Source organism: Cucurbita pepo, chromosome 3, assembly GCF_057944985.1.
Source record: "Cucurbita pepo subsp. pepo isolate OVF chromosome 3, ASM5794498v1, whole genome shotgun sequence".
Classification (NCBI taxonomy): Eukaryota; Viridiplantae; Streptophyta; class Magnoliopsida; order Cucurbitales; family Cucurbitaceae; genus Cucurbita; species Cucurbita pepo.
Genome location: NC_141800.1, coordinates 14984189 through 14995979, shown reverse-complemented (window position 1 = coordinate 14995979; position 11791 = coordinate 14984189). Strand labels below are relative to the sequence as shown.

Sequence of the window (11791 nt, the reverse complement as noted above, 5' to 3'; positions counted from 1 at the left end):
ATCTAGTGAATCAGATTCATTTTTTGTGATGAGAATGAATATATATAATAAAGTGTAATAAAAAATAATGGTTATCGGAGAATGGTCGGGATTGATCCGTCTAATATTCAAGAATAAAATTAAATTGTAAATTCGAGACGTTGACCTACTTGGCCATAACAGTTAAGATGAGATCGTCTCTCATCAGATTGCAGGCCTAGTCTTAGGCATCAAGTCGAAGCTCGACTCGTCTCAAGAAATTGGATGTGAACCTAGAATGTACGATCCGAGATGTTGTTGAGGTATTGGGTTTATAAAATATTGCACATCTAATTTGAATATTAAATATTTTTTGTTTACATCAAATATTGTAGAATTAGGCACTTATCTCGTGAAATTAATTGACGCAGCTCGAACGGCGAAAATAGCTTTTGTTTTGCAAAATAGAGGGAGGCATTTCTTGTCAAGTCTCTCTACTTATATCTCGGCCAATGTAGCCACCCTAATTTCTAGACCAACCTGGTGCGAGTTGTAAGGACTCGGGACTTGACGTCATCTCTACTTTCCCTCCCGTATATGACTAGCCGTCCTACTCCATTGTTATAACATGTGGAACTAGTTGGAAGTCTTTGCCTTCTTGCCGTCTTTGTCATCGTTGTTATTGTTCTGGGGTGGGGTGTATTCTGTAGGAAGAAGAAACAAAGGTTATTTGGATTCAACTGAAAGAGAGAACAATATATGATCTTCTAATGCAAAAGCAGGTAATTCTAATCGATACCAACCTCGAAAAAGCTAGTTCAAGTGCCTAGTGTCACAATCGCACAAGCAGACACCCTAGCAAACTGCACATGTCGACCCAGGAGGTGAGGTCTCCCAGAATGCAGATCTTCGTTGGGTGGGTGAGCTTTCACTGGAAGGGCCTTCAAGAGAAGCTCAAGCTTCCAAATATTTGTCAAGGCTGAAAATAAGTATGAGATCCTACGTCGATTGGGGAAGAGAACGAAGCATTCTTTATATGAGTGTGAAAACCTCTCCCTAGTAAACTCATTTTAAAAACCTGGAGGGGAAGTCTGAAAGGGAAAGCTCAAAGAGGACAATATCTGCTAGCAGTGGGATTGGGTCGTTATAAATGGTATCAAAGCCACATACTGAGCGATGTGCTAGCAAGGAGGCTAAGCCTCGAAAGGGGGTGGATACGAGGCGGTGTGCCAGCAAGGATGCTGGGCTCCGAAGGGGGTGGATTGGGGAGTCCCACATCGACTGAAGAAGGGAACGACTGCCAGTGAGGACACTGAGCCCCGAAGGGGGGTGGATTGTGAGATCCCACATCGGTTAGGGAGAAGAACGAAGCATTTTTTATAAGCGTGTGGAAACCTCCTCCTAGCAGACGCGTTTTAAAAACTTTGAGAGGAAGCCCGAAAGGGAAAATCCAAAGAGGACAATATCTACTAGCAGTGAGCTTAGGTCGTTACACCGTGAAAGTAAACTAAGTAAACTAAATGTGCATCTAGGAGTTTTCAGTCAATCAACTAGCTTTTAAACACAATGAAGCGTGCAATAACGTAACCAATGCAGCCAATTAGCATATCAAGCATGAAAAATCTACTACTCACAATTTCTTTGATATTGAAAGGTGAGGCTTTCCATTTGATAACTCATGATGCCTTTCTGGAACCCGACTCATGTTCGTGGACTCCGTCCATCGTCTGCAGCAACTCCCGAGCAATCTTAAACTTACCCTTCTTTTGAAACGCGCTCTCGAAAGCATCTCTTACATAGATAGGAGGATAAAAACCCTTTTCAAGCATTGACTTTAGCTTTTCATACGCATCCCCCAGTTGTCCTTGTTTACAAAGTTTCTGCAAAATTTGGGATTCCCACTTCATTTCCAGCTTCAAGCACAGATCAGTTTGCCCATCTTCCCTCATTAGTTTATCCACTATACTATACACATGAAAATGCGGGGATATGCCTAAACTCAACATTTCCTTCAATAAACTGTAGCCCGCTGACCAATTCCTAGCTTCACCGTAGGCATGGATTAGCGCCGAGTAAGTAACATGATCCGGGACACATCTTTTCCTGTTCATAATCTTGAAGACCCTTTCAGCATCATCCAAATTTCCTAATTTGCATAGCATACAAATAACAGAATTATAAATAGCCAACTTTGGCTTCATATCCTGAGAAAGCATCCTCCCAAACAGATCACTAGCTTCGTCTACTCGACGATGTTCACACAATGCTTGCATCACAATGGAATAACACTCTTCAGTACACCTTAGCTTGTTAACCTCGACAACCTTCAATACTCTAATTGCTTCTTGCATTTGGCCTAATCGACAAAGCTCCGAGATGAGCCGAACGATTACAAAAGCACTGGGAACTAAAGCCAGCCTATTAGCTGCCCAAAATACTCCAACTGCAGGTTCAATGGCTCCGCTCTTCGGATTCACATTCGGAACTAGCACGGTAAAAGGCCTACGAGTACTTCTGACCCTAACTTGTTCTACAGCCCCTTCTTTGGCACTCAATGAACACAAATCCCCAATGAGAATGTTCACAGCAGATCGAGTAGGTACCAAACCTGCCCTATGCATTTCATCAAACACTTCAACAGCAGTACCAAACCTACCAAATTTACATAATCCAATAATTATGTTACTGTATGAATATTTATCAGGCAATTCAATTCTTCTGAAAATTGTTAGAGCAGTATCAATCAATTCCCCTGTTGGTTCCTTCTTACAAAGTGCATAAAGCATGTTATTAAAGACCAGATTATCAGGTTTACACCCAAATTTTGGCTCCATTTCTTCAAATAAGCAAAGTGCTTCTCTAACCCTCCCTTGCCTACCCAAAAATCTGATACAAATTGAAAATGTTCGACAAGAAATCCGACCTTTATAAGACGACACCGTCACCAAAAGACATTTCATATCATCGAACAGTTTCCTTCTACCTAAGAAATCAGCCATGTACTCAACCACGGACTCATCAAATCGATACCCCATTTGCAATCCAGACCAGGAGAAGAATTCTAGCGTTTTAGCCCTACCGAACAGCCTATAATTCATCAGAATTTGAAGAACGAAATCCGAGCTCAAGGTTTCTTTGAATCTTTTCAATAAATGATCAAGTTCGAGATTAGCTGTTTGGTGATTTTTGTTTGAAAGTAAAGAACATACTGAACTGACGGCATCTGTATCCAAAGCCCGAGGGATTGGGGCAGTTCGCGAAGTGGGTCTTCTTGCAAGAGCTCTTGGAGCTATGGCAGTGCGCTTGGTGGTCGATGAAGTGCTGAAAGAGTATGAAGAGAAGCCATAAGCAACGAATTTGAGGTACGCCGAAGCATTCCTAATGGTGCTCGTGCTCAACATCGATGAGAAACCAATAGGTTCAACCCGGAAAATTCCTACTGTTTTGGCTTTAAATTTCGACCCGTTTAATATTTCTGGAAATTAAAAAAAAAAAAAAAAAAAAAAAAAAATTGATTCATTCATTGGGGCGAGTTTTTGACTATGCTAATGTTTTAGACTTTCGATCTAGAAATTTAATCGATGTTGTTGTAGTTTATATCGTGCTTCGTGTAGATATCTGAGGAAGGGTAGTAGTTGCTACTTCTGCCTAATACTGAGATTGAAAAGAGTGAACGTCGTGATTTGCACCATGCCCTGAGATTGCGGATGAGTGTACAAATTGATTTAGCGTATTTGGTCCAGTGGTGGTCTAATTCATCTACTTTTTTATAGGCCGGATATTAGATATGTGTGCATGTGATTGCTATGTGACTTCTTTGTTTGATGTGCATCATACAAATATTATTATATGTATGTGACATCTCATATGCTTTGATCGACATGACATCATTAAATGAAGTTGTGGCAATTATCGATTCCTAGTCATAGGCTGGTTGACCAAGATTTCGACTTTATGAACCACAGACTCGTTGGTGATATTTTGAGTATTTTGAGCCTGATCACAAGATGATTGATAAGTATTTCTCGATTTGGATAGAGGCATAAGTTAGAAGCCTCTTTTTAAACAGTTTTAGGTTTCTCGATTTACTGTATATTTTTGTTTTGTGTGTATTGCAAGTAGAATATCGAACCATCAATCGTTAAGATGATTATAAACTCTTATCTACAGAATTATACACTCGAGAATAGGTCAACTTGTGCACGAAATCAAACCAAAATTAAGTATCATACACCAAAGCCTCAGAAACCTGAAAAATGTCAAATATGGAACATCTAACCTTATCCCAAACTATATACTCGAGATTTGGTTAACTTATGCACGAAACCAAACCAAAATTAAGTATCATATCACGAATAAAACGCCAAAGCCTCAGAACTTGGAAAAGGTCAAATATGGTTGAAGTATCAAAGTGAAATACTGTAACCTTTTTTAACATTATCTGAAGTCACCATCCAACCATATGACCAACCTCATATAGAATTGGATAATCCTTTTGTAATATCACTTTTTCAATACTTGAACTGATCAACTCATGAACTATGCTACAAACCTTTTTCAATTTTTACAATATCAATCCAAGCGTCCAAGCCATCACGGGAATCAGAAATCAGTAAGTAGAGACGAGATCAAGAACACACAACGCTCCCGGCATCTAATTTCGAGTTATTGAATAGCATAAACTAGAAGGGGTATGTGAGATCTCACATTTGTTGAGGAGGAGAACGAAACATTGTTTATAAAAGTGTGAAAACCTCTCTCTAGCCGCCCTTAGCAGATGCATTTTAAAAACCTCAAGGGAAGCTTAAATGGGAAAGTCCAAAGAGGACAATATCTACTAACAGTGAGCTTGAACTGTTACAAAGGTATTAGAGACAGACGTCGGGCGATGTGCCAATGAGGAGGCTGAACTCTGAAGGGGGTGGATGCCCAACGGTGTGCAAACGAGGACGTTGGACCCCAAAGAGGTGGATTGGAGAGGGGAACGAGTGCCAGCAAAGACACTGGGCCTCGAAGGTGGGTGGGATTGTAAGATCCCACATCCGTTGGGAAAGAGAACAAAACAGTTATTATTAAGGGTGTGGAAACCTCTATCTAGCAGGGAAAGCCCGAAAGGAAAAGTTCAGAGAGGACAATATCTACTCGCTATGGACTTGGGCTGTTACAACCTGATAGTTAGTGAAGTCAGGTCAGCTACCTTCAGATTGGGATCAAAACAGAGAAAAGAAGAACCAGTTTGATGGGTTAGGTTAGCACAGTTAGTTACCTCAGCATATGCAAAAAGGTCAATGATAGAGACTTGGGTATTGGGTGTTATGGAAGCTACTATCTAGGCTCTCAAAGTCAAGACCACCAGCTAATGTTTAAACCAAAACAAACAGGAGATATAGAATTGATGAACTCATGCTACTTTATTCTCAAATGTACAAAAAGAACTACATATTTTACAAACTCTATCTTAGTCAGACTCATTTTGGTGTATGGTTAATCTCAAACCTGACACATTCTTCTTCTTTTTCTTCTCCTTCTTCGTAAGTCAGACTCGTCAACTGATCCGTTCGTTCGTTCGTTCGTTCATTCCATCTTTCTCAGACGCGCGCAGCGTCGTCGACCATAAGGCTAAAGGCTACTACTGCAAAAATACGTATTCATTTCTCTCTAACAAATCAAAACTTCCATTCCATGGTGTTCTTAGTTGCATAATCTAACAGTACATGCCACTGCTTGAGCCCAAAATTTGAGCCTTGCCTTAACATCTTCAGGATGATCACCTGTTCGAGCAAACAAAGTTTAGCAAAAGAAGGATATCTTATATATTACAATCCTAAGCTCTAGATTATAGAATATGTAATCTTTCTTTTCAATGTGTTCTTAATACTCGTGGAATCAAAGAACATATCGAGTACTAAACTCAGATGTTTAGTCATAAATCAGAGTAAATTAACTATTATCTTCAGTATATTCTTGATAAACTACACACATTTTTATGATAGAAGCAGGAAAATAATGAAGGTCTTCGTCCTAGATCTCTAAATTTTCAAATATTTTTTACTCTGTTTTAGCCTTGAAGCAATTATTCATACAAGTCGGAAACAAAACTAGAAGCGATTACAGTCTAGGGATTAGAATCAAAGTTCAATCAACTAAGAGACAAGTTCAGCTCATGCACAATTCAAACTGCACAAATCCAATTCCAAAATCGAGATCGCACAGAAAAAGGCCACTCACCAGGACTGGAGATCTTCCAATTCGCAATCGGACTCGACACAGAAGAACACGAATCCACCGGTGCCGCCGAGGCCGGTGAGCTCACCGGCGATTTCTGGTGATCGTCCATGTACTTTTGACTCATAGAATAACAGAGCTCCAACGCCGGCAGAGTGTTGCAGAGCTCCGGAATCTCATCGTAGCTAAAGCCAAACCCTAGATCCACACATCCCTTAAGCTCATCAAGATCCTCATCCGTTAAGCTCTTCGTCCTCATCAAATCATCCTCATCCTCCACAAATCCCTCAAGCAAAACCTGATTCCTCTTCTTCATCTTCTTCATCTTCTTCTTCACTCCCATTTGATCCGACTCATCCAACTCCGAATCCGACACAACTCCTTCCTCTACTTCAATGGAGATTTCATCATCTGGTTCCTCTCGAATTCCGTTCACAGAAGAAACCCACGCTTCAGATTCGCTAAACAAATCACTCCCCATTTTTCTCCTCCTTTTTAAAATTCGCTCCTCTTTTTGTAAAACGTGTCCGCAACGGAGCTGGTGAGAGCGCCTCGGGTTTATAAAGCCGAGTGAAATAGGAAAAGCAACTGTCTTTTTTCTTTTTAAATTTTATTTTTTGTTTTTTTTATTTATTTGGATTATGTATGTATGTATGTATGATGACTCCTTCATGACATGATGACGTGTACAGTTGTGGGGACATGAATGGAGGGGTGAGAACACGTGGTTGCCATGTGGGACAGAACAGTCCATCAATCGGAGAACGACAACGTGGGATGTGGGGCCCTCTCCTCCGACAGGTGGTATTTGGTGTTGATCCTTTTCTTAGTATATCCATATCCACAATTATTTTTCTTTTTTCTTTTCTTCATATAATTTTCCCTATATTTATTGGGTTTTATTAATTAAGATATTTTTATTTAAGAAGTTAATTGATATATAATTTTTTAGACAAACCAAAAATAAAACACGAGGGATAATATTTAATTAAATGTTGTAAAAATAATTTTTTTTTATTTAATTTTGAGTGATCTCAAAGAAATAAATACTTAATAAACTCATTAAATGATATTTATTGGCATTGCCCAATTTTAAAACCCTCCACGTCATTATTCTTAGATTATAAATCTCTAATTTAAATAAAAATAAATTATTAAACCATAAAATATTTATTTATTTATTTATTTTCAAGCATGGAAGTTTATCATTCAATTTCAATATATATTTATTTTGACAAATATTTTAAAAAAATTAAATGCTATTTTTAAAAGGTAATTAAATAGTAAATAATGAAAAATATAATTATAAAATAAAATAAATAGGATAAAAATAAATAAATTTGAGCCATAAAATTTTCATTTACTTGAATGAAACTCGACCCAAATAAGTTGATAATTCAATCCAAATTAAGTCATTGAGTTGAATTGATGAGTGTTTTTTAGGTCACTGAGTCATCGAGAATCTTTGACCGAACCATAATTCATTTGAAAATATTTACAAAATAAATATTTAAAAAGTTAAAACCAACCACAAATTGAAACAAAATTGTAAGAGATATGGATAAATAGGAATTTTAGGTTTTATTCACAAACTTTTGCTAAATTTGGAAGAACATGGGATAAATCTTGACCATTCATGTCGGCACGTGCTGATCTGACACGTGGGAATCAAATCTAATCAAACTTAGGATTTGGGTTCATGTATACTTGGAAAACGCCAAATGGATTGCTATCCTTTCAATCCATTTTCTTTTTTATTTTTAAGAATTATCACAAAATTTCATATTTTTTAAATTTTATATCCGACTCATTTTATAATTTTGAAATAATTTAAACTTGAAAAATAATTTTAATTATTTTAAAATGAACGTAGAATATGTCTTAGATAATAATAATAATAATAAAAAAGCATATCATACAAATTAACCGATATCTTGAAAAAGATATCGACGTTATCCAATCTCTAATATATATATATATAAATAATCAAGCTTGAAAAAGATAGGGATGTTATCTCATCCCAATAAATATATTATATATATATAAATATATTGTTGTCTGTACATACTAATATACGAGTTATTTCAGCATATTTTGTCTTCTTAACATACATTTTAATAACATAATTACTTTGAATAATTATAACACAAAAATAATATTATAATAATGAGAAAAAAAGACATAACTTTTATGATATAGTATTGCTTTATAAAAGCATATAATAAAAACTCTAGCTAAATAATGTGACTTAGAAATAGCTAAAATAAATAATTTTATAAAAATTATAAAACTATATATATATATATCATAGACAAATGTTTGAAGTCCATGAACTTGGAATATAAAACAAGATACATGGGAGGGGAGAAAATATTATAAATAATAAAACAAGTAATTAAAAAAAAATCGAATGATATCTCTATTTTCCTATCTATTATATGATCACGTTATTTACAATTATTTTTATAATTTAAATTATTCTCATAAATTAATACGAGTTTTTTTAATGTATTTTATTAATTTTTTAAATAAAAAAACTAATTAATATAGATTAAGAGGATGCATGCATGCATGTATGTATGCATCCATATCATGAGCGCAATAAAACGACAAACTACAGCGCCGTAACTAAATAGTTAATTATTACCCATCCAACAACTTAGGGAAAAGCAATCAATAATTGATCCCACAAATTACCACTTTTTTTGTTGTTTTTTTTTATCAGATAAAAAAGGACTAATAATTAATCATGTGTGACATGTATATAATTGGTAGGTTATATATATTAACTAATTATGAGCGGTTCAAAGGTTATAAAATGGGAGATTTCTTCATCGTCTATGACTGAACACTTGACCGCCATCGATTCAAGAAACTTGCAGCTATCAAACTTCTTTTTAACTGTTCTCGTTCTCCACTCACTCAAGATTTGATCAATTTTCGTCTTAATTGTTAGTTTTCTTGTTACCACTCGTGTTGTCAAATGTTATTACATTGCTAGAAAGGAAAACGTAGGAGTTGCACGTTGCTGGTAAGGGCTTCGACTAGTTCGGTTCGATCCAATCGACTATGTTTAGTATTAACTCACGTAAAAATTTAAATCTAATATTTTAATTAATTCATTTATTAAATTAGAAAGAAAGTAATTTTAAAAGATTGATCTTGGTAAAAACAAAAAAAAAAAAAAAACAATAATAAAATAAAATGGACTAATTAAAAATGAAAAAGGAAGTTAAATTAAAAATAAATAAATAAATAAATAAGAGAAAGGGCATTTTGGGAATTATGATTTGTTGAAAGAGTTTAGCAAGGTTCATAGACACCATAATTTTGCTGTGGCTCTCTGTCAAGCTTTGTGTATCTGATACTCCAATTATATATATATATATATATATTTATTATTATTAAAATAAAAAAATATTAAAAGAATCTTTATTTTTTATTTATTAAAATCAATCATTATCTGATTTTAATGTTTTTTTTTTCTTACAAGTAAATGTCCCATTTGCCCACAAAATCTGCCACCACCTGATTTTCTGATGTGCCCACTCCACGTTTCTCAGATGCCATTATTAAATTATATATATATATATATATATAATTACATTTTTTTAAATCTTCCTGTATTTCTAAGAAAAATAAAATATCTTCCTTGAATTTTTTTTCTTTTTCTTTTTTGAAATTTAAATTCATAAATATTATCCCTAACTTAATAACTTCAATTTTTAAAAGTAAAAAAATAAAAAATAAAATTTAAAATAAAATTTTTAATGACCTTGATAGAATTATGAAATGGTCGAATTTTTGAATAATTAATAATGTCCGAGATATACTGAATAATAATATATTTTCATATTCAATAATATGAATTTATATTATATGCACATGACGATATTAAAATATCGTGTCCAAATCTGGTTAATATATGATATAATATTATATTGTATAGTTTTATAAATAAATGGCAACTTTGCTGTAGAGTTTATTATTTGTTTTTAATTTAAATGTAAAAAAGATAATGACACCGTGACACTTTTATTATTATTATTATTATTTTACTTTACTTATTGTAGAAGTAAGTTGACTGGAAATTTAGTCAATTTTTTGAATAAGAAAATCTGAAAAAACTGTCAATTTGATGGCTTTTAACATCTTCGAATATTAAAAAAATATATATAAAGTTCAACGCTCCAATTGTTTAGCTTAATATAAAATTTAATCCTGCATAATTATGCTACTTTATTTCAAATCTAAGAAATTATTTGAGTTGTTGATTATTGTTTAATCTTTCGGAATCGATGTGGGACCCACCACATCCACTGCTCTTTAGGGCTCAGTGTCTTTATTGACACATCGTCTCGTGTCTATTTTCCTTTCTCCAATCGATGTGGGACTCCTGCGAAATATACTCCTCTCTAGGGCTTAGCGTCTTTACTGGCACATTGTCTCGTGTCTACCCCCCTTCGGAGAAGAGCGATAACTTTCCTTCCTCCAATCGATATGGGACCCCGCCAAATCCACCCCTCTTTGGGGCTCAGTGTCTTTACTAGCACACCGTCTTGTGTCTACCCCGTTCGGGGAAGAGTAAGAACTTTCCTTCCTCTAGTTGATGTGGGACCCTCGCCAGATCTACCCCTCTTTGGAATCGTCTCGTGTCTACCTTCCTTCGAGGAAGAGTGAGAAAGCTAACACATTGTCCGGTGTCTGGTTCTGGTACCATTTCTAACGACCCAAGTCCACCGCCAGCAGATATTATTCTCTTTAGGCTTTCCCTTTCGAGTTTCCTCTGAAGGCTTTAAAACGAGTATGGTGTTTCGTTATCCTCCTCAACCAATGTGAGACTCTCACATTTTCATATTTGTAAATTATTTATGAAGTGTTAATAAATGATTTTCGTTCATATATTGACGATAATATCTTTTTTGTGGCTAACAACTCACAATGAAATAAAAATAATTATATCGGCTTAATAATTTTTTTTTTTTTGTTAATAAAAAAATATCAGAATTCAAAATTATTTTAAAATTTATGGTTCATTTATGCAATTTTAAAATCCCAAACCCATTTTTTTAAGATTATCCAAACGAACATCTATTTATGTTTGATTATTAATTATATTTATTAAATTAAAAAATTGCATTAAATACAAAACTTTTTGATAATTTACATTTATCTTAAGAGTTTAACTAATTATAAATGGGTCCCTAAGCCGAATACTTTTGCAGCCATGTATGTATGTATGTATGTATGTATGTATGGATGGATGGATGAAGTGCACCGCTACTAACATCATCCACGTAATCACTGGCACGCTGGAATGGAGTACGACAATTACAGGCCAACAACCCACGTGGCCTGTCATTATCGGTCAATAAATTTCCTCTTCCGAAGAAAAATAAAAAAATATGTGGGTCCCACCACTTGTGGGACCAACTATTTTTATATTTTATTATTATTATTTTTTTTAGTTAAGTCTGAAAATTTTGAATTATTTTAAAAAGTATATATTCTTAATTATTTATTTAATGTTATCTAAGAATTGGATTGAATTAGAAGACGCCAGCTGTAGATATGGGTTTTGACTTTTATTGATTGTAAATTAATTTTA

At 34.6% G+C, this 11791-nt stretch overlaps 2 protein-coding genes across 4 annotated transcripts; both read right to left on the bottom strand.

The window, feature by feature from the left end:
• Window positions 1-289: 289 nt before the first annotated feature.
• Window positions 290-3435, bottom strand: LOC111789619 (small ribosomal subunit protein mL104 (rPPR9)). 3 transcript variants are annotated; one of them, XR_015420296.1, is made up of 4 exons: window positions 3168-3319; window positions 1593-3033; window positions 762-937; window positions 290-662 (listed from the first exon to the last, which is right to left on the bottom strand). XR_015420296.1 is itself a non-coding variant. In XM_023670250.2 (2 exons), exon 1 carries the CDS (start codon window positions 3357-3359, stop codon window positions 1635-1637), a length of 1725 nt encoding a protein of 574 aa, XP_023526018.2. In that variant the 5' UTR covers window positions 3360-3435; the 3' UTR covers window positions 290-662; window positions 1593-1634. The 3 variants fall into 3 exon arrangements, 1 of the variants encoding a protein (XP_023526018.2); XR_015420295.1 differs by having other exon boundaries at window positions 1593-3434; XM_023670250.2 differs by lacking the exon at window positions 762-937 and having other exon boundaries at window positions 1593-3435.
• Window positions 3436-5350: 1915 nt separating this feature from the next.
• LOC111789625 (uncharacterized) lies at window positions 5351-6745 on the bottom strand. Its single transcript, XM_023670258.2, has 2 exons — window positions 6187-6745; window positions 5351-5729 (listed from the first exon to the last, which is right to left on the bottom strand). The coding sequence occupies exons 1-2, from the start codon at window positions 6662-6664 to the stop codon at window positions 5650-5652; spliced, it is 558 nt and encodes a 185-aa protein (XP_023526026.2). The 5' UTR covers window positions 6665-6745; the 3' UTR covers window positions 5351-5649.
• Between the last annotated feature and the right edge of the window lie 5046 nt (window positions 6746-11791).